This window comes from Schistocerca nitens, chromosome 7 (genome assembly GCF_023898315.1).
Source record: "Schistocerca nitens isolate TAMUIC-IGC-003100 chromosome 7, iqSchNite1.1, whole genome shotgun sequence".
Lineage (NCBI taxonomy): Eukaryota > Metazoa > Arthropoda > Insecta > Orthoptera > Acrididae > Schistocerca > Schistocerca nitens.
Window position 1 is genome coordinate 404,537,170 of NC_064620.1, and position 24,135 is coordinate 404,561,304.

At 40.4% G+C, this 24,135-nt stretch overlaps 1 protein-coding gene across 1 annotated transcript in view; it reads right to left on the reverse strand.

Moving 5' to 3' along the window:
* Nucleotides 1-1,358: 1,358 nt before the first annotated feature.
* Nucleotides 1,359-24,135, reverse strand: part of LOC126194788 (uncharacterized) — a 33,026-nt gene continuing 10,249 nt past the window's right edge. Inside the window, exon 2 of the mRNA XM_049933090.1 lies at nucleotides 1,359-4,266. Coding sequence (XP_049789047.1) covers nucleotides 3,911-4,266 — 356 coding nt within the window. The 3' untranslated portion in view covers nucleotides 1,359-3,910. The remainder of the gene's footprint in view (nucleotides 4,267-24,135) is intronic.

Below are 24,135 nucleotides of genomic sequence, written 5' to 3' on the forward strand. Positions count from 1 at the left end.
AAACAAACCCACTATTTTCACAGTCACAGGCTTTCTCAAAAACCATTTACAATGGACAAAATCAGATTGTCCATCACATTTCAGATATCTTTGGTTGATTCTAACACTACATATTCAGCAGATGTAATGCCCATTTGCTTGCTGAAGATAGAGACATTCCAAAGGAAAAGGGTATATCAAGGTATTATATCCACTGCACAATGATGTAATCAACACAATCCTTTCAAAATTGTGTGTTTTGCCTACTTACAGGAAAACTCTATGCCTCTTAAAAAAAATTAAAAAAAAAAAAGATTTAAAAAATAATGACAATCAATCATACTCCTGCAGATGAATGCTGAGGGCATACTTAACCACACGCAAGAGATCAGTCCCCTCCTCCCACCCCCATACGCCAACACAAACAAAAGAGTGTCTCTTTTCCACCCAAACCTTGTGGTCACAACAGCAAACTTGTCCATTCCCCTAAATTAATGTGTTGGGAGAGTTCAGTACAATTATCTGCACTGCTTGTGCTCTTTGACCCATATTTGCAAAGAAATGCTGTAAAAGCCAGCAGTCTGTAATTCACATAGTCTTTTACAGCAGTGTATTTCTTAATTTAAAGAGAGAATAAAAATTTAACTTGACGCAGGATTTATTTAATATGAATACTACATTGGCTGTCACTGAATACCAAAAAGGCAGTTTAACACCTTGGTTTTCCTCTTCCTATTTCCAGCACACTGTGTTTTTGTAGCTAAATTTTACAGTCACTGACATTGAGAACTCACATGGGCTAGAGCTGTTACTTCAAACTCTGTTCAAGTACTTTACTTCAGTCTACAGAAGATCCTCATCTAAAGCTGACATGAGCCTGTGTACTAACATATGAACCAATAATACTTTTCTTTATATTTAAAATAGAAGTTGTGACCATTTAAATATATAATAGTGTGTTGGGTTTTGAAATACCATATGACTCAAAGACTATTAACCTTATTATTAATCAGGATCTCCTGAAGATGCAGTATACTGCACTTCTTAAATTTTTCTAGTAACAAGAAAAATGTTGAGCCATTACTGCTGTGGCAATGTCTTGGGAAATTAAAAAAATAATAATAAAAATTACGAAATAATGTATATTCAAGATGCAACAGTCATTGACAATATTTAATTTTCTTCTTCCACTCTGACATTTAGGTTCCTGGGGCAAAACTGTTGGTTTATACCACTACTTTCTTATCCAAGCAGGTCTTTTTCACATACTTTAGCATCATTTGAAGTTTGTGAAAGCAGTTTTGCTGTATCCTGTGTGATGAAAGAGTAATATGTTAAGTAGTAAATAGTAAGAAAGTGATAGAATTGAACAAGTCAGATTTTCAGTGAAAGTAATTATTTATTCCTTCATTGTACTAAACAACAAGCAACTAGTGCTTGATAAACTTTGTACTACACATAAACAGCAACTTGGTACTTCACGTAGGATTTGCAGGAAGTAAACATATAAAATCCCACCTATTCCTCTGATACCAGCATCCCTTCTCCCCTCTCACCACAAGAAATACCAGGTTATGGTACACACATACTTACAATAATGTAGTCATGCCTATTATGATTCTCTTTAAAATGACAATTATTTCCAAGAAGGCATCTATGCACACTACACAAATCAACATTATACACGTACGACAACACAATCTCACCATTGCTAGAGCACACAGAAATTCCAGTTGAAGAGATTATATTTTTAAAGCTTTCCTTTCTAACGTCTTTCTTAATTTTCAAAGTAAGATGAATATTTGTGTGACACTTCCGAAGCTTCATAAAAGGCACTGTTCTGAAGCTTTTAATTACTTTATTAAAAGGCAAGCTGTTGAAAGCAGATATTATATACATCTGTCACTGCCCCATTTTACAGTCACCAGTTTAGATTTTTATCACTGAAATTATGAAAAAATACACCGTTCTCATTGCTAACTTTAAATGCTGAATAGTCTCTCCTGAACATTTTTTTCTTTCTTTTAATTCAGTAATCCCTGCCAACATCATATAGCAGAATTTGGCAAGAATTTTCGGGGGAAAGAGAGAACTCATCACTTAAAGTAATACAAGCTATCTCTTTGGATATGTTCTACATTTTATTAGTAGCAATTATGTAACACTTTCTGATGAATAAAAAAAAGGCAAAAATCATCGGCTGACAATAGGCAGATTATACTTATCTGACTGCATACAGTGGTTTCAGTGAGTACACAACATCATGATGTAGGCACAAGGCTGAAGTCTAGTTATGGAAGATGAATAAGTATTGCAATTGACACTCGTGGGAACATGGGTTTTCAGATTTTCAGCTTGGTCACCTACCTCAGAAGCTCTTAAATTCTAATTTTCTTGCGTAAAACACAAGCACAGGTAATTTTTCTGGTGGGGTACCTACAATTTTCATTTAGCTGTGAGTAGTGTTGGAGGAATTGCTGCGTAAACATCTTACAGGCTGGGGTCTTTAGAGACGGACTGCAAGGTTGGATTGGGAAAGGATAAGGCAGAAAATTGGACACTGATCTCTTTCAGGAAAGCATCCTGGGCTTCCTCCTGATGTGATACAGGACAACTATGGAACATCTGTATCTGCATGTCTGCATCTGCCCCCTTTATGTGTTAAGAGTGTAGCCCTTCTATACACCACAGCATTAGGAAGGAGAGAGGGATCATCGTAAGAAGTACAATTAGAAAATGGTGATGATAAAAAAAGTATCTGGCTGCAGATTAAATTAGTGCAGAAAAGTGGCAAAAGGTACAACTTACATAATAACAAACACCATTGTTCTTGTTAACTGTTATTTACCATTACCTTAAGACTCACTATCTGTGTGATTTTCACATAAAGCTTGTATTACAGCTATCTCTGCATACTGTGAAAACCATTAGTAGGCGTAACCTTCTGGTCCACAAAGAGAACTAAATTAAACTATAAGACAGCTACAATGGTAATACACGCTTTATGACAGTCTCATAATTTTGTTTGTTAGTGTTGTTCTCAATAATCAGCACGTCTTGTTTCTTTAGGCACAATAGCTAAAAAATATAAACTGCATAAATGCAGCAAGTCTGTCAGAAAACCAGTATATAAAACTCTAAAAATGAAAAACAGACATTATCTGTTGCATTCACAGTTTAGAACACTATATGCTGTACTTTTAGGTCCGCTTATTTTATGTTCTATGTTGAGAATATTAAATGAAGCTACCGTTTCAGATGCTGTATAGTACATTAAATAATTTTCTTATGGCCATTGTATTAGACAGTTACATTTAAGCAAAAAATGTAAATCTCGTACGTATCAACTAGTTTTTCCACACTGGCATAGAGTACCTTATACACACCAGTATTAAGCTAAATACAGCATTCTACTTATTACTTATTAGCATGATCATTAGTACCCTTCACTGATACTTGTTTCTTTTTCTTATTTCCACATTGTTGGATAGTCTTCTGTTAAGTAGAATCTAGCCCAGAATAATGACTACAGCAACTGATGTTCAATAGTCAAAAGTGCGCGACCCTTCTTTCTCTCTCACTTTTTATATCAGTCACAAAAATGTTTAATATGTCAATAATGATGAGCACATAATATTGCAGAAATTTAGGTTAGAGCCAAGTTCATACACCTGAACAGGAAACAGACATAACTTGTAGAGTTGTCATTTATAATTCTTGTCACAGTGGATAAATCCACTTCTAATATTTGCCAAAATTGCTTAATGTCTTGTGTGACAGACATAGGTAACATTTTCTACAAAATACAAATATTACAAATCATTCACACCTGAGACACTAAAAAATTCCCACAAAATAGCTCTATTACAGTAGCAAATATACATATAATGTATTGACATTACCACAGTTAATTACAGAGAACAGTAGATATTTAAGGTGCTTGCTCATTGTTGGACTTGGCCTCAGGTAACTGTTTATGATTTGTTTTTTCTTCAGCTGAACTGACACTGTTATCTCCTTCTTCAGTTTCCTCAAACAGTTTTTCAGACAACTGGTCAGCCTTTAGTAATTCAACTAGTTCTCCAAAAGTGAGAGCTTGACGTTCTGGTGCAAGACGACGGAATAGGACATTAGAATTGTTTAGAGGTGCATCCAACAAAAGATCTTCAGCTGAATGAGTAGCCCCTTCAGATAGCAGTCTCACCATACAAGATTTGTGAGTTTCATCCAAAGACTGAACCAGGTCTTTCTTTGTTCGCTTCAGCTTCAATCTAGCAAGTTTACTCTCTGAAATCAAACAAACATGTCATAAGTTCAAATATTTATGTGTGTACAATACGCCACAAAGTCTTTCATAATGGTTTCCTTTTTAATTTTTGTAAATAACTTAGGTCTCCTATTGCTGAACTGTTAAATGGAAGACACAGCACTCAACATCTATTAGTTGGTAGCAATGCCACTTTTAGCAGGTGAGCAGTGTGTCCATGCACGCAGGAGTTCCAGTTTTGACGGTAGACTGAATGACTTCATTTCTGCACTCTTCAAAGTAAACATATCATTCAATGTTTTTTCAACAGGGCACTTAGTGATGGAATACAGAACAAGGGAAAATTTAAGAAAATTATTGTAATTATCTTTCACTGTTAGCTGGTAGGATTTGATTAACCTTGTAGCAAATGTAAGTAAATGTGCTATTAGAACTGTATTTATGAGGGCACTGCACTAAATGTTTGTCTGCTGGCTAATGCAACAATGTTTTATAATCTTACAACACTATGGAGTCTAACTTTCATTTTGTTTTCAAAAAAGCTTCAGACACCCACTCCTCTTATAGTTTTATCACCCTACTTTTATTGCTGCAGCTGTTAGAATCTAGGCAACAAAGGGCAGTAACAATGAAGAACTGAAAGTACCGTTGCAGCTGACAGCACTGTTTGCTGCACAATGGAAACTTGATGTTTGGAAATGTCAGATGCAAATGAATATTTGGTAAATAAGGAAGTAAGAAGGATGATTAATGTTTTAGGATGTGCAAAACCATATTACACTGCATAACACTTCTGTACTGTTTTGTTTCAATGCAAATTACAACATATTTGTGAACACTGTAAATACACAGCAGTGCTAAAAATATTACGAGAGACAGTTACACATATCAATAAAAATAGTATCACAATCACAACTAGTTTGGGCATTTCATTGCATATTTAATGACTTGTACTGGATATCATTGCCAGTGGCTATAAAATGTATAGCAAGCAGGTGACTACGAACCCAGAACCAGGACTGCCTGAAAATAAATTAATAATCAGTGATAGGATTTTGCTTTCAAGGTACTTTTATGTGTACAGATGTTTATAATGTCATTATATGACTCTGGATTTGTAGAGTATTATTTTGTAGTTGACTCTCTTTACAATAAATGCAAACAACAGTAAAAGGAGTAAGGCCTTATATATTTTCTTTGCATGTGTATAAAATATAAGCTCTTAATTTTAAATTCTAGCATCTACAGGCCTTCAACATAAGCCAATAAAAATTCACTCTGCACAGTGCATCAACCAGAGCAATAATACAAACTTGACGAATGACACATTGTATTCCATCTTCGTGGTCAGCTTTGCCACATATAACACAAGTTACTTGCTTCTTAGAGATCAAAGATTTTTTTACCTGAAATGTTAGCCTTTATAACACCACATAGAAATGCAGTTGGAAGGTTGTATATTTGATGCAGAGTCGACATGCTTTAATACATTCTGACAGTATTGACATGCTAAACACCATTAAGAATGCAGCTATTTCTTCCAGATTCTACTGTCTCATTAGTAGGTGCCACAATGCAAACCATGATGAGTAACAAAATGTAACACTTTCGAGATAAGTCTTTCATACAGAGTATGTCAGGTAGCCATAAATAATCAGTAGCATGTCAACGCCTAATATTGCCATGTTGCCAGAGCTACTTCACATATGTGAACTGTCTAACATTGATTGTCGCAAAACTCTGCTATCAGGTGGAGAATTGTAGAGTGCTAATCTATAGGTATGTGTGCACTACACAAAGGAAATGGTTATTCTGGTAACATAGTACATGTGGTGTGCACATTGGGGCTATTTAGGTTAAAAGAACCTCTCCTTAGTGTCAATACCAAATTACCTGCTAATATCAAAGATGGATTAGCCAGATTACTCTCAGAAGAGAACTCTATTCCTTGCAGATTGGGAAAAAAAATGTTAATGTGGTATTAGTATACTGCAGGAGCATCCATGTTAAAGGTCAGTGAATTAATATCACTTATTAAAGGTAATGAAATCCTCATAGCGTTAGCACCGATTTGGCAGAAACCAGTAGTAAATCCTAAATTCAAAAATCCTAATTTCAAATTGGAAGTTTCTTGATTATGCTATTGTAATAGGGAAAGACTTCAACTTGCTATTTATACAATGGGAGAGTCACACAATTAAAACTGGTGCTGGAAGTAGCAATTGGTGAGAAATTGTTCTGAATGTCTTGGGTGAAAATTACTTCCAGCAGAAAGAGTGCCTGCTCATGAGGACAAAGTCTTAGAGCACACAATATGAATCAGATGATGTAGAGAAGGACATCAGTTGTTATAAGGCTGTAATAACATCAATGACTACAGGTGTAATAAGGAATGTTAAGAAATGTAAGGAAAACATTTTACTTTAGTAAGATGGACAGGATACAAACTGCAGAGTATTTAAGTTGTCAATACCAAATGTTTACCTCTGAGGATGAAAATGTTTAGCACAAAGAGAAAAAGAATGAATAAATTAATTGGTTTTAAAGTACCCAACTTTGAGGGTCATTGGACCATTCATACTGGATATGTCACAAAATTAGGACATGAATTAATAAAAGAGACATGGGATTAAAGATAATAAGGTGAGGCAAACATCAGGCAGAAACAGCTGTAGACTCATCACACAGCTTGTCATGGGGTGGAAGATTGGGGCCATACTGAGGACATGGCAAGATAGACCTCTGCAATGGCACACGCAAATAGGGGGCATAAAAACTTACCTGGGGGAAAAAAGCTCTGAGAGAGTCCTCACACTGCTGTCATAGTGTCTTTCCTAAGGTGCAATTTTGTCATAACAGCACAATACAAAAACGACTTAATCATAACAGGTCTATTGCTAACACAGATTATGTGGCAACAGTGCACTTCGGCATGCTGTATTGCAGCATACTACTTGACCACAGAAGGCTTCTGACTTGCCAGCTTCTGCCAACTGAGTACTGGAGTGAGAAAGAGACAGAATGCTTCGTTGTATCTGACTGATAAGAAAAATGGAATAAACAGATTTCACATAAATCACTCCATTACACCTGACTAATTTCCTATCATGAAGCACATTAAATGTAGCTCTGTATTATTTTCAGAAATGTGCAGCTGACTTTGATGTCAAATATAGTACAGTTATTGGTACAGCAGAGCTAGTTAATGAAACAGCTTATTTCAAATTCTAGATGAAAGAATTGCTGAAGAGCAGTGACACAGCTTCCCATTTAGATATCTCAAAGAATTTTTTCAAGTATGGGTTAAGAAACACATATGCAAACATTCAAATGGCTTTGAGGATATTTATGAGAATGCCAGTGATTGCTGTTTCAGTAAATTAAAGGTGATAAAAAGACTACTTATGATCAAGTATGGTTGGAAGCAGACACTCAAATTTAGCTCTCTTGTCAGTAGAACACAACAAAGTTGGCAAATGTTGCTTCGATGACATAATCAATGAATTTGCTTCGCTCAACAAAAGAAAATACAAAGTCAAATTATAATGTTAAAAAAATCCTTGAAAGGAATATTTTCTAAGCTCTTAATTTTAGCCTTTTTCTTTTATTTCTAATTAGAACTTGCACACTCAATTACTGACAAAATTATTTAATTACATAGATAAAAAAATCTCACCAAGTGGCGGCAGAGCACACACTTGAAGGATGGTTGTAATTGGCAAGCTTTCGGAACCAGTGGCTCCTAGCCCTTTTCCTAGACCTCTCCAGTCCTTTTCCTTCAACCCTCTTCCTTCCCCCATCTGCCTGAAGAAGGAGCCACTGGCTCCAAAAACTTCCTATTACAGTCATCTTTGATGTGTATGTTCTGGCGCCGGTTGGTAAGTAGATTTTTTTTATTTACCAAATTAAATAAAGATATATATTTTGTTTTATTTTCCATTTTTTAGAAAGTTTATACACTTTCAGTTTATTTATACTGTAATGATATGTTTAATTTGTTTTTTTACAGTATTTTATATTAAAACAGTTCATTTACTATATGTGATATTTTTCAACAATGTTTCATTTTTATTAAACCTTACAAAATTTGTCAAATCTGTGAAGATGAAATGGATTAATGTAGTTTTATGTGGGAGGTGGGGGCAGTTTTGGCAATTTTGACAGGAATGCAGGATCCCATTTGTAAAACTCGGCAAAAGACCAACCTCCACACCCAAACAGCCTCCCTCACCCATTGTACCTATGCAATAGAGTCAACAAGTAAGCTATCTAATATGAAGAGCACAAAACAATTTTTAAAAGCAATTAAAACACATGGCGATATTAATGTTGAGTAGATGTGTCATGGGCCATATCAACCTTCTAGCCTTCCACTTAGGACAGCCAGAGGTCCTCCAGGGCTAAAACTGCACCAGGAAATGACGCGCCACCACTGTCTAACAGCCAGCAGGACCATAACAATGAAAGGTTCAGATGAAAGTATACATTCCATTCTGGTGGATGAAATTTAAAACCTGACTCACCACCTCGACATTATCACACAGGATTTCAGTAAGTGACTCAGTCAGTTGTGAAACACTATGCAACAACAAAGGTGAGGCACCCAAACAGGACACAAGCGGCAACCACGGGAGTGTCTCAAGTACAACAAGGTTGGGTAGCTTGTCATGGAATAGATCAGATTGGTGTGATCAATACACAGACAACAGAGGACGGTGGACACACAGCAAGATGATCACAGGGAAAAACTGCCACAAATTCATAGACTCTTTTATAGTCTATAACTCTTTGTGACCCTGAGACTCCATTCTCTGTTTCATCCTGTCAACAGTCAGTGATATAATGTCATCTGCATGTCAGATCCTGGTGTCTTTATTTCCAGAGCACCCTGCCCACTAGCTTCTAGCGGTGTGGCAGGCTTGTTGTTGGGGAGAACAATCTTCCCAGTAATGGATGCAATAAAGCATAGAGGGCATCTTCTTGCAGTGGTCATCTGCAGTTACCACATTCATACACTTAGAAGATAATGTGGCCAAATTTAATACCTTGAAGCACCACAAGGTGAGTATTGCATAGGATTTTATGTCACACAGTTTACTTTATTTGGCAATAAGTCACCCTCAGAACTCAACGTAAATGCTTTGGTGTCTACTTTGCTACTTTTAGGCCCTAATTCTGGACCAGATGGATAAAATGGACACCACTTCTTTCTAAATTTGCATGTATCACAATGCCTCACCCATCGCCCATTTGAAGTATATATTGACCATACTTAGATTCCTTGGGGAGGCAGAGAGATGGACAGAGGGGGGGGGGGGGATGGGGAGGAGGATTTAATTGTGACTGAGACATCACCAAGCTTGTCACAGGTTAGCAAAGGGCATGACCGATCAGGGACGCTGTTTTAATGAGCAGGGATCCATCCCGTAGTTTGTTTATTAAAGTGACCTACCTGTACTTGTCTTCCATTACCTCCATAAAAACTTAATGGCTTAGTATTTAAGAAGGGTTCACCATCTGTCCTGGTACAGACCACAAATCAAGGCACGTATTTCTCTCCTTTAATAGATTGCTTTCCATTATGATTCTTATCTAATAAGGGAAACATATTGAGGTTATATCTAACCCCAAGAACCATGGACCTTGCCGTTGGTGGGGAGGCTTGCGTGCCTCAGCAATACAGATAGCTGTACCGTAGGTGCAACCACAATGGAGGGGTATCTGTTGAGAGGCCAGACAAACGTGGTTCCTGAAGAGGGGCAGCAGCCTTTTCAGTAGTCGCAAGGGCAACAGTCTCGATGATTGACTGATCTGGCCTTGTAACACTAACCAAAATGGCCTTGCTGTGCTGGTACTGCGAACGGCTGAAAGCTAGGGGAAACTACGGCCGTAATTTTTCCCCGAGGTCATGCAGCTTTACTGTGTGGTTAAATGATGATGGCGTCCTCTTGGGTAAAATATTCTGGAGGTAAAATAGTCCCCCATTTGGATCTCCGGATGCGGACTACTCAGGAGAACGTCGTTATCAGGAGAAAGAAAACTGGCGTTCTACGGATTGGAGCGTGGAATGTCAGATCTCTTAATCGAGCAGGTAGGTTAGAAAATTTAAAAAGGGAAATGGATAGGTTAAAGTTAGATATAGTGGGAATTAGTGAAGTTTGCTGGCAGGAGGAACAGGACTTCTGGTCAGGCGAATACAGGGTTATAAATACAAAATCAAATAGGGGTAATGCAGGAGTCGGTTTAATAATGAATAAAAAAAATAGGAGTGCGGGTAAGCTACTACAAACAGCATAGTGAACGCATTATTGTGGCCAAGATAGACACGAAGCCCACGCCTACTACAGTAGTACAAGTTTACATGCCAACTAGCTCTGCAGACGATGAAGAAATTGAAGAAATGTATGATGAAATAAAAGAAATTATTCAGATAGTGAAGGGAGACAAAAATTTAATAGTCTTGGGTGACTGGAATTCGGTAGTACGAAAAGGGAGAGAAGGAAACGTAGTAGGTGAATATGGAATGGGGGTAAGAAATGAAAGAGGAACCCGTCTGGTAGAATTTTGCACACAGCATAACTTAATCATAGCTAACATTTGGTTCAAGGATCACAAAACAAGGTTCCACATGGAAGAGGCCTGGAGATACTCAAAGGTTTCAGATAGATTATGTAATGGTAAGACAGAGATTTAGGAACCAGCTTTTAAATTGTAAGACATTTCCAGGGGCTGTGGACTCTGACCACAATCTATTGGTTATGAACTGTAGATTAAAACTGAAGAAACTGCAAAAAGGTGAGAGGGATCTGAATAAATTGACAGAACCAGAGGTTGTAGAGTGTTTCAGGGAGAGCATTAGGGAATGATTGAGAGGAATGGGGGAAAGAAATTCAGTAGAAGAAGAATGGGTAGCTTAGAGGGAAGAAATAGTGAAGGCAACAGAGGATCTAGTTGATAAAAAGATGAGGGCTTGTAGAAATCCTTGGGTAACAGAAGATATACTGAATGTAACTGATGATAGGAGAAAATATAAAAATGCAGTAAATGAAGCAGGCAAAAAGGAATACAAACATCTCAAAAATGAGATCGACAGGAAGTGCAAAATGGCTAAGCAGGGATGGCTAGAGGGCAAATGTAAGAATGTAGAGCCATATCTCACTAGGGGTAAGATAGATACTGCCTACAGGAAAATTAAAGAGACCTTTGGAGAAAAGAGAGCCACTTGTATGAATATTAAGAGCTCAGATGGAAACCCAGTTCTAAGCAAAGAAGGGAAAGCAGAAAGGTGGAAGAAGTATATAGAGAGTCTATACAAGGGCAATGTACTTGAGGACAATATTATGGAAATGGAAGAGGATGTAGATGAAGATGAAAGGGGAGATACGATACTGTGTGAAGAGTTTGACAAAGCACTGAAAGACCTGAGTCGAAACAAGGCCCCGGGAGTAGACAACATTCCATTAGAACTACTGACGGCCTTGGGAGAGCCAGTCCTGACAAAACTCTACCATCTGGGGAGCAAGATGTACGAGACAGGCGAAATACCCTCAGACTTCAAGAAGAATATAATAATTCCAACCCCAATGAAAGCAGGTGCTGACAGATGTGAAAATTACCGAACTATCAGTTTAATAAGTCACAGATGCATAATACTAACGCGAATTCTTTACAAACGAATGGAAAAACTGGTAGAAGCCGACCTCGGGGAAGATCAGTTTGGGTTCTGTAGAAATATTCGAACACGTGAGGCAATACTGACCTTACGACTTACCTTAGAAGCTAGACTAAGGAAAGGCCAACCTACGTTTCTAGCATTTGTAGACTTAGAGAAAGCTTTTGACAATGTTGACTGGAATACTCTCTTTCAAATTCAGAAAGTAGCAGGAGTAAAATACAGGGAGCGAAAGGTTATTTACAATTTGTACAGAAACCAGATGGCAGTTATAAGAGTCGAGGGACATAAAACGGAAGCAGTGGTTGGGAAGGGAGTGAGACAGGGTTGTAGCCTCTCCCCGATGTTATTCAATCTGTATATTGAGCAAGCAGTGAAGGAAACAAAAGAAAAGTTCAGAGTAGGTATTAAAATCCACGAAGAAGAAATAAAAACTTTGAGGTTTGCCGATGACATTGTAATTCTGTCAGAGACAGCAAAGGACTTAGAAGAGCAGTTGAACAGAATGGATAGTGTCTTGAAAGGAGGATATAAGGTGAACATCAACAAAAGCAAAACGAGGATAATGGAATGTAGTCGAATTAAGTCGGGTGATGCTGAGGGAATTAGATTAGGAAATGAGACACTTAAAGTAGTAAAGGAGTTTTGCTATTTGGGGAGCAAAATAACTGATGATGGTCGAAGTAGAGAGGATATAAAATGTAGACTGGCAATGGCAGGGAAAACATTTCTGAAGAAGAGAAATTTGTTAACATCAAATATAGATTTAAGTGTCAGGAAGTCGTTTCTGAAAGTATTTGTATGGAGTGTAGCCATGTATGGAAGTGAAACATGGACGATAAATAGTTTGGACATGAAGAGAATAGATGCTTTTGAAATGTGGTGCTACAGAAGAACGCTGAAGATTAGATGGGTAGATCACATAACTAATGAGGAGGTTTTGAATAGAACTGGGGTGAAGAGGAGTTTGTGGCACAACTTGACTAGATCGGTTGGTAGGACATGTTCTGAGGCATCAATCACCAATTTAGTACTGGAGGGCAGCGTGGAGGATAAAAATCGTAGAGGGAGACCAAGACATGAATACACTAAGCAGATTCAGAAGGATGTAGGTTGTGGTAGGTACTGGGAGATGAAGAAGCTTGCACAGGATAGAATAGCATGGAGAGCTGCATCAAACCAGTCTCAGGACTGAAGACCACAACAACAACAACAACAACAACAACAACAACAACAACATCTATCTGTCTTAAAGTAACACTATTGCTCTGATGAGACTGCTGGGGAAATGCAGCCACCACTGTAGTTCAGTTTGATTATGTTCATTGTGATTAGTTAATTCATCACCCACCCACTCAACCAGGAACTCTCCACATAGGCGCCACTTCACATAAACAATTGGCCACTGGCGTGGATGTCAGTGCCTAGATTGCTTGTGCCCCAGAAAGTTAGACACATCCTCCTGGAGTGCAGGTACGAACAGTGTATTCCCTGCATAGTCAGGATACCACTACCATGCATATATCAGGTGGCGTACTCCTCCATGCACCTTCTGCCTGGGTGTTGGAGTGACATTCCCTACATAGTCTGCCCTACTGAAAATTTTTGAAAATAAACTGGAAGTCAAACCCATTAACGGGCCCTTTGTAGATACTGGTAATCCGAAAGAGGTGCAGGATTTAACAGAAAGAAAAGAAAACTGAGTAACTGTAAGCAGAAACTGGAGGTACGCCTGAGCTGACATTAACATCACTTGTTTGTGAATCCGCAACGAAAAATCAATTTTTTGTTTTTCATCTTACACCAAAGTTTAACATGTTTTGAACAAATTCATAGTCAAAAGAATTGAATTGGACACCAGGAAGTTGTTTAAAAACCAACTTGAAAATCCCTTGGTGTGTGGCAGCACACGTTTCCGGTGCTTCCACATGTCAAATGTCATCTTTGGACCCCCGCTGGAGTTAGATATACTCTACATCTACATTTACATCTATATCTACATGGATACTCTGCAAATCACATTTAAGTTCCTGTCACAGGGTTCATCAAACCACCTTCACAATAATTCTCTGTTATTCCTATCTCATACAGCACGCGGAAAAAACAAACACCTTTATCTTTCGGTGCGAGCTCTGATTTCCCTTATTTTATTATGGTGATCATTTCTCCCTATGTAGGCTGGCATCAACATAATATTTTCACTTTCAGAGGAGAAAGTTGGTGATTGAAATTTCATTAGAAGATTCCGCTGCAACGAAAAATGCCTTTGTTTTAATGATGTTCACCCCAAATCCGGTATCATTTCAGTAACACTCTCTCCCTTATTTCTCGAGCTTTCTCAGTGTACTCCGTCAATCCTATCTGGCAAGGATCCCACACCATGCAGCATTAGTCCAAAAGAGGATGGACAAGCGTAGTGTAGGCAGTTTCTTTAGTAGATCTGTTACATTTTCTAAGTGTCCTGCCAATAAAATGCAGTCTTTGGTTAGACTTCTCCACAACATTTTCTATTTGTTCCTTCCAATTTAAGTTGTTCTTAATCATAATTCCTAGATATTTAGTTGATTGATTTATTGTGAACCTAAGTTTAATGGATTCCTTTTGGCACTCCTCTGGATGACCTCACACTTTTCATTACTTGGGATCAAATTCCAATTTTCATGCCATACAGATATCTTTTCTAAACCATTTTTCAATTTGTTTTGATCTTCCAAATTAAATCGGGTGATGCTGAGGGGATTAGATTAGGAAATGAGACACTTAAAGGAGTAAAGGAGTTTTGCTATTTAGGGAGTAAAATAACTGGCAATGGCAAGGAAATCTTTTCTGAAGAAGAGAAATTTGTTAACATCGAGTATAGATTTAAGTGTCAGGAAGTCGTTTCTGAAAGTATTTGTATGGAGTGTAGCCATGTATGGAAGTGAAACATGGACGATAACCAGTTTGGACAAGAAGAGAATAGAAGCTTTTGAAATGTGGTGCTACAGAAGAATGCTGAAGATAAGGTGGGTAGATCACGTAACTAATGAGGAGGTATTGAATAGGATTGGGGAGAAGAGAAGTTTGTGGCACAACTTGACAAGAAGAAGGGATCGGTTGGTAGGACATGTTTTGAGGCATCAAGGGATCACAAATTTAGCATTGGAGGGCAGCGTGGAGGGTAAAAATCGTAGAGGGAGACCAATAGATCAATACACTAAGCAGATTCAGAAGGATGTAGGTTGCAGTAGGTACTGGGAGATGAAGAAGCTTGCACAGGATAGAGTAGCATGGAGAGCTGCATCAAACCAGTCTCAGGACTGAAGACCACAACAACGACAACATGACTTTACTAGTCAAAAAATGACAGCATCGCCTGCAAACAACCTAAGACAGATGCTCAGACTGTCTCCTAAATCATTTAAATAGATAATAATATGAGAAGCAAAGTTGCCACTCACCATATAGAGGAGATGCAGAATCACAGATAGGCACAACAACAACAACAACAACAACAACAACAAAAACTCTCACAATTATAGTTTTTGGCCGCTAAGGCCTGTGGGTCACACAAACGCAACTCACACACACAATTGCTCTCTCAGGCAACTGAAACCACTCTACAAGCAGCAGCACAAGTGCATGATTGGAGTAGCAGCTGTGTGGGGGTAAGGAGGAGGCTGGAGTGGGAAGGAGGGGGGATAGAATGGTGGAGGTGGCAGACAGCATAGTGCTGCAGGTTAGACTGAGGGCAGGGAGAGGTGGGGGGGGGGGGGTCAGTGAAGAAAGAGAGAAATAAAAAGACTGGGTGTGATGGTGGAATGATGGCTATATAGTTCTGGAATGGGAACAGGAAAGGGGCTGGATGTGGGAACAGGAAAGGGGCTCGATGGGTGAAGACAGTGACTAATGAAGGTTGAGGCCAGGAGGATTACGGGAACGTAAGATATATTGCAGGGAAAGTTCCCACCTCACAATTCAGACAAGCTGGTGTTGGTGAGAAGGATCCATATGGCACAGGCTGTGAAATAGTCATTGAAATGAAGGATATGTTTTGCAGCTAGTTCAGCAACAGGGTTGTCCTCTTGTTTCTTGGCCACAGTTTGTGGGTGGCCATTCATGGGGGCAGACAGCTTGTTGGTTGTCAAGGCTACATAGAATGCAGCACAGTGGTTGCAGCTTAGCTTGTAGACCACATGAGTGGTTTCACAGATGGCCTGCCTTTGATGGGATAGATATAGGTGATGTTAGTGGCCGGACTGGAGTAGGTGATGGTGGGAGGACGTATGGGACAGGTATGAGCCACTGGGATCAGCAGATGGACGAGTATATTGTGTAGGTTCGGAGGATGGCAGAATATCACTGTGGGAGGGGTGGGAAGGAGAGTGGCCAGAACATTTCTCATTTCAGGGGATGACAAGAGGTAATCGAAACCCTGCCAGAGAATGTAAATGACAATTGGGTAAGGTTAAGGAATGTGTGTGAGGCATTGTCCTTTAAGATTTTAAATAGTTTCTTTCCTCACAAGCAGAACCACAAGTACACATGCAAGAGTTCTTCCAGAAATATTAGATCAATAACAGACCCTATTTTTGCAAAGAAAACTTCCAGTGTAAGAACAAATGATGATAGAGTCTACAGGGGCACAGAAAGTGGCTCAGACCATATCCTGTTAGGTGCAAATATGATAGTAACATCCACGGCCCAAAGACAAATTAAAGAGGAAAATATTCCCACAAGAGCAGTGGATACTATGAAATACAACTTAGATAGCTCAAAACAAGAGTCTGTACAATATCTTTATAAATTATGGTTGTCTAACAAAGTGAGGCACTTACAAGAAGGAGTAGTGGAGCATATGTACCAAGGAATTAGAAAATGCATACAAGAAACAAAATTTGAAGCACTGGAGAAGCAAGAAGAAAAACTTGTGGCTCCCACAATGGTGGGCTCAAACCATCGAAGAAAAAGTAAATCTAAAAATAATGTTCTATAATAATCGGCTGAGAATATGGCACAAATATGATTGACCTTTGTATGTGAGAATGAATAGAGAAGTAAAAAAGGACATCTGCAAGAGGAAAAATCAAATCTGGGAGAATAAATGCGAGCAAGTCGATCAATGCATGGGTGGCACAAAAATGGCGGCAGCATGGAAAATGGTTGCAGGACCAAGGAAAGAAGTAAAAGAAAGAGCAACCTGCCAATCATGAGTTTGACAGAGGAGGGGAAGCATTTTAAAGGCCTACTAAAAAAACAAAGGACAAAGTACAGGAGAACCAGAATGGTGAAGAGGTAGAGAAAATAACTACAAAAGAGGTACAGAAGGCAGTTACACAGATGAAAATTGGGAGATCACCAGGGCCTGTAAATGCACCAACAGAATTAGTGAGGTATCACCCAAACATTCTATACGAATATCCAAGCAAGTAATTTAATAAATGTGTCTGGTATGGGTAGCGAATTCCAGCAGAGTGGAACTTGGTGTATCTAGCCCCCCAACATAAAGAAAGTGTGTAGCACCTATATTTTCAATTAGCAGGCTGCAAGGGAGGATTTTAAAATCAAGTATGGAGAAGTATGTAAAAGAAGTTGAAGAATGAAATGGCTTTAGAGGAGATAGATCGTGTAGATAATGTCTTTACTCTAAGACAGACCATGGAAGAGAGATTGAAAAGGAATCTAAGCAGTCATTCGTTCTTCATAGATCTTGAGAAACCACACAACACAGTGCCACTAAAGCTATTGTTTAAGGTTCTTTGGTCAGGGGAATTGCCAAAAATTTCTGTAAGAAGTACTATAAATCGCAACATGTTGGCAGAATGTGTCATAAAAGTGGGGAAAGAAATTTTTGAATAGGCCTTCAGAGTAACTGCGGACTGAAACAAGGAGGCTGTCTGTCTCCCACACTCTTTAAGATGTATGTGCAGAAGGCACTGGTCTATGGTATAGAAAGTGCAAGAGCTTGGGGACTGAAGTAGGAAGCCAGAGTATGCACACACTTTCCTATGCTGTTGGCCTGGTTGTTGCAGCAAACGGTGAGGAGGATATATCTCACATGCTTAGGAAGTTGTTGGAAAAGTATAAAAAATGGAGTTTGAAAATTAATTCTGAAATGATAGGATATCTACGTCGTGGAGAAGAGGGAAGTAAGAGGGTGGCTTGAAAAATTCTTAGAATCATCACAAGAGGGCAGTGCTATGCAATGAGATGTTCATGTGATATTCATTGGACTGTTGCCTGTAAACACGTGTCACGCCAGTGCTCTTGGAAGACAGCTGTGGCAGTGACATGGCTCTGTTGTTGTTGCATAATGATTTGCGAAGACGAAAAAAAATCGAGATTTGAGAAGTGATCAAGTACTTCATAAAGAAAGGTATGAAAATGAAGGACATTCACACAGATTTGCCAAATACACTGAAGGATTGTGCTCCTTCATACTCAACTGCTCCCATGTGGACAAATGAATTTAAATTTGGTCGGGAGAACTCAGATGATGATCTGCGCAAAGGTTGGCCAAATTTTACTGAAGAATTGGAAATGAAAAAAAAATATCTGCAAGATGGGTGCCACGACTCTTGACGCTGGATCAAGAATGCATGAGAATTGACATGGCAAAATTACACAAACTAAAGTATGAATTTTTGCCACACCTGCCTTACTCATTTCATATGGCTCCGTCAGACTTCCATCTCTTCCCAAAACTGAAAATTTTTCTTGGTGGACGAAGATTCACTTCAAACAAAGAATTGATAGCCGGAGTCAACAACTATTTTGCAGGCCTGGAGGAAACTCATTTTCTCTACAAAAAGACTACCATGAAAAATAAAAAAGTTTCTATGATGTGAGTAGTTTTTTTCTAAAGTGTGTAAAGAGTTTAACTACCTCCATTGTGGAACCAATAACAAGCTACAGAAGTGAGTGCTCGGCAATCTGGGAAAGAAATACAAAGAGTTTTTGAAATGAACCACTTAGGGAAAGCATGAAGATTTTCCCAACTTGACCACATAAGAAATGAGGCAATAAGAAAAAGGATGCACACTCATTACCGTATTACAGACAGAATTGAAGAAAGACCACTAGGATGGTTTTGGCATGTCAAAAGAATGGATGAAGACAAATGGTCCAAGAGAGAATTTTCATGGAGAAGAGGAGGAAGACCACAGAAAGTGTGGCTAAAGACTATCCAGGCTGGGGTGTGGAGGGGGAGCGACAGTATGGTGGGAGTGGCGGACAGTGAAGTGTTGCAGTTTAGACAATGGGCAGGAGAGAAGGTGTGGAGGGGGGAAGGGTAAGTAGCAGAAAGGAGATAAATAAAAATAAATTGAAAGATGGGGGATGACAGTGAAATGATGGCTGGAATGAGAACAGGGAGGGGGCTGGATGGGTGAAGACAGTGACTCATGAAGGTTGAGGCCAGGGAATGTATGATTTATTGCAGGGAAAGTTCCCACCTGTGCAATTCAGAAAAGCTGGTGTTGGTGGGAAGGATCCATATGGCACAGGCTGTGAAGCAGTCATTGAGATGAGGGGTATCATGTTTGGCAGTGTGTTCAGCTACAGGGTGGTCCCCTTGTATTTTGGTCACAGTTTGTCGGTGGCCATTCATGTGGACAGACAGCTTATTGGTTGTCATGCCTACATAGAATGCAGCACAGTGGTTGCAGCTTAGCTTGTAGATCACATGACTGGTTTCACAGGTAGCCCTGCCTTTGATGTGATAGGTAATGTTAATGACCGGACTGGATTAGGTGTGCTAGGAAGATGTATGGGACAGGTCTTGCATCTAGGTGTATTACAGGGGTATGAGCCATGAGGTGAGGGACTGGGAGCATGGGTTGTGTAAGGATGGACGAGTATATTGTGTAGGTTCGGTGGACAGTGGAATACCACAGTAGGAGGGGTGGAAAGGGTAGTGGGTAGGACATTTCTCATTACTGGGCACAACGAGATGTTATCGAAACCCAGGCGGAGAATGTAATTCAGTTGCTGCAGTCCCAGATGGTACTGACAAGGGAACCTCCCCATCGCACCCCCCTCAGATTTAGTTATAAGTTGGCACAGTGGATAGGCCTTGAAAAACTGAACTCAGATCAATCGAGAAAACAGGAAAAAGTTACGTGGAACTATGAAAAAATAAGCAAAATATACAAAATGAGTAGTCCATGCGAAGATAGGTGGCAACATCGAGGATGATCTGAACTCAGCAGCGCTGTGGTCCCGTGGTTAGCGTGTGCAGCTGCGGAACGAGAGGTCCTTGGTTCAAGTCTCCCCTCGAGTGAAAATTTTTTTTTTATTTTCGCAAAGTTATGATCTGTCCATTCCTTCATTGACGTCTCTGTTCACTGTAATAAGTTTAGTGTCTGTGTTTTGCAACCGTATCGCAAAACCATGCAATTAGTAGACGAAAGGACGTGCCTCTCCAATGAGAACCGAAAACATTTGATCGCAAGGTCATAGGTCAACCGATTCCTCCACAGGAAAACACGTCTGATATATTCTGTACGACACTGGTGAGGGCATGTGCGTCACATGACAGGAATATGTTGTCGACCCACCTAACTTGTACACTTGGCGAATGGGTAAAAAGATTCTTCTACATTGCCCGATTTAGGTTTTCTTGTGGATGTGAGAATTACTCCCAAAAAAGTGATGAAAAAATACGAGTTTGTCACATAAACTGCAACAAATGAATCCAACAGTTTCACAGTCGCACAATTTTCCCTGTGCTCTGTCAAAACAGGTTTTTAACGTTTTCAAATTTTTCCGTGAGAAGACCATAAAATCCTGCATATGTCCAAGCAAATCTGAACATGTCCTGGAACTTTGCAGAGCGAATTTGATTATGTGTGAGTGGCTGAACTTTGATAATTGTCTGAAACTAAAAAATAAAATTTTACGCTAGAAGGAAGACTTGAACCAAGGACCTCTCGTTCCGCAGCTGCTCACGCTAACCACGGGACCACAACTTTCCTGAGCTCAGAATCTCCTTGGTGTTGCATATCTTACACATGGACTACTCAGTTTGTATATTTTGCTTATTTTTTTCATAGTTCCACAAAACTTCTTCCTGTTTTCTCCATTGATCTGTGTTCAGTTTTTCAAGGCCTATCCACTGTGCCAACTTATAACTAAATCTGAGGGGGGTGCGATGGGGAGGTTCCCTTGTGAGTTACGAGGGGAATGCTCCTCTGTGGCCAGACTGTGGGAGTTTGGGAGACTGGAAAGATAAGGCACGGGAGATTTTTTTTCTTTTTTTTTCTTTCTTTCTTTTTTTACAGGGATGGAAGGCTAATTACGGTCAGTGAAGGCTTCAATGAGACCCTCGGTATATTTAGAGAGAGACTGCTCATCACTGGAGATGCAATGACCATGGCTGGCTAGGCTGTACGGAAGGGACTTCTTGGTATGAAATGGGTGGCAGCTGTCGAAGTGGAGGTATTGCTGGTGGTTAGTAGGTTTGATATGGACAGAGGTACTGGTGTAGCCATCTCTGGGGCGGAGGTCAACATCTAGGAAGGTGGCTTGTTGAGTTGAGTTGGACCACATGAACCAAATGGGGGAGAAGTTGTTGAGGTTCTGGAGGAATGTGAATAAGGTATCCTCTCCTTCAATCCAGATAGCAAAGATGTCATCAATGAATCTGAACCAGATGAGGGGTTTAGGATTCTGGGTTTTTCGGAAGGATTCCTCTAGATGGCCCATGAATAGGTTAGCATAGTATGGTGCCATGCAGGTACCCATAGCCGTACTGTGGATTTGTTTGTAGGTAATGTCTTCAAAGGAGAAGTAATTGTGGGTGAGGATATAGTTGGGCATGGAGACTAGGAAGGAGGTCGTTGGTTTGGAATCCATAGGGCGTCTGAGATTCTCTCAGTGGGGGCACAGTAACCAGCCACAACGGGGCGTCCTGGGTCATTGGGTTTATGGACTTTAGGAAGCATGTAGAAGGTGGAAGTGCAGGGAGTGGAACTTGAGCCACCTCAAAACGCTCTCCATCCTGCTCACTTCCTACTCCCACCTCGGAGTACCACTGTCCACCACTTCTACAACAAGCTCCAAACCTCCCCCACGCCCCCTCATAGCCGACAAAACTTGCCTCGCAGACCTACTACACTTACCCCATCCTCCGAAACTCCCTCTCACCACCATACAGAACTCAAATCCTAAACAGACCCACAGCACAGTCATGAACCTTTCCTCCAGAAGCCTTATTCCTACAGAAATATCAGTCCTTTCCAAAGGCCTCACCTTTTGCCCCACTCCCAAATTCAACCATGCAGGACTAGTTAAAGACCTGCTCTCCTTCTCCCGGCCGATACAGTGGAAACACTTTTTCGCCACCAACCCGACCAATCAGACTCAACCAAAGACCAACACCTTGCCTAACTCAGTTCACTCTTCCATCTAACCGTGATCCACCCCCACTGCCTCCAAACCACCCCCTGTTAACTTTCCCGAATTTCTTATCCTCAAACCTTGCCTTCCCCAAATCCCTCAACATGCACACTAACCTCACATCCGGAGAAAGAACAGCAGTCCACCATCTAAAAACTGATCCCCATCTTATAATCCTACCTGCAGACAAAGGCTTCATCACTGTAGTTTTGAATCACAAGGATTACGTGGCAGAGGGACTCCGTCAGCTGTCAGATACTTCCACCTACAAACCACACCACAGTGATCCCATTCCAGCAATCCAGCAGGATCTCCAGTCACTACTCAAATCCTTAGGCCCATCCCAGAACCTCTCCCCAGAGTCCATCTCTCTATTTACCCCTACCACTCCCCGCACTCCCACCTTCTACATGCTTCCTAAAGTCCATAAACCCAATCACCCAGGACGCCGCATTGTGGCCGGTTACTGTGCCCCCACTGAGAGAATCTCTGCTCTCGCAGACCAACATCTTCAACCTATTACCCGGAACCTATCCTCCTATATAAAAGATACCAACCATTTCCTCGACCGACTCTCCACAGTTCCTCTCCCTTTACCACAGAGTTCCCTGCTCGACACTATTGATGCCACCTCCCTGTACACTAACATTCCTAATGCCCATGGCCTTACTGCTATCTAACACTACCTTTCCAGACGCCCTATGGATTCCAAACCAACAACCTCCTTCCTAGGCTCCATGACCAACTAAATCCTCACCCACAATTACTTCTCCTTTGAAGGCATTACCTACAAACAAATCAATGATACAGCTATGGGCACCCGCATGGCACCATCCTATGCTAACCTATTCATGGGCCATCTAGAGGAATCCTTCTTAAAAACCCAGAATCCTAAACCCCTCACCTGGTTCAGATTCATTGATGACATCTTTGCTATCTGGATTGAAGGAGAGGATACCTTATTCACATTCCTCCAGAACCTCAACAACTTCTCCCCCATTTGCTTCACCTGGTCCAACTCAACCCAACAAGCCACCTTCCTAGATGTTGACCTCCGCTTCAGAGATGGCTACATCAGTACCTCCATCCATATCAAACCTACCAATCACCAGCAATACCTCCACTTCGACAGCTGCCACCCATTTCATACCAAGAAGTCCCTTCCGAACAGCCTAGCCACCCATGGTCGTCTCATCTCCAGTAACGAGCAGTCCCTCTCTAAATATGCCGAGGGTCTCATTGAAGCCTTCACTGACCATAATTAGCCTCCCATCCTTTCCAATCTCCCACCACCTTCCAAACTCCCACAGTCCGGCCACAGAGGAGCATTCCCCTCGTAACTCAGTACCATCTGGGACTTGAGCAACTGAATTACATTCTCCACCAGGATTTCGATTACCTCTCGTTGTGCCCTGAAATGAGAAATGTCCTACCCAATACCCTTCCCACCCCTCCTACCATGGTATTCCGCTGTCCATTGAACCTACACGATATACTCGTCCATCCTTACACAACCCCTGCTCCCAATCCCTTACCTCATGGCTCATACCCCTGTAATAGACCTAGATGCAAGACCTGTCTCATACATCCTCCAACCACCACCTATTCCAGCCGGTCACTAACATTACCTATCACATCAAAGGCAGGGCTACCTGTGAAACCAGTCATGTGATCTACAAGGTACGCTGCAACCACTGTGCTGCATTCTATGTAGGCATGACAACCAACAATCTGTCTGTCCACATGAATGGCCACCAACAAACTGTGGCCAAAATACAAGTGGATCACCCTGTAGCTGAACACACAGCCAAACATGATACCCCTCATCTCAATGACTGCT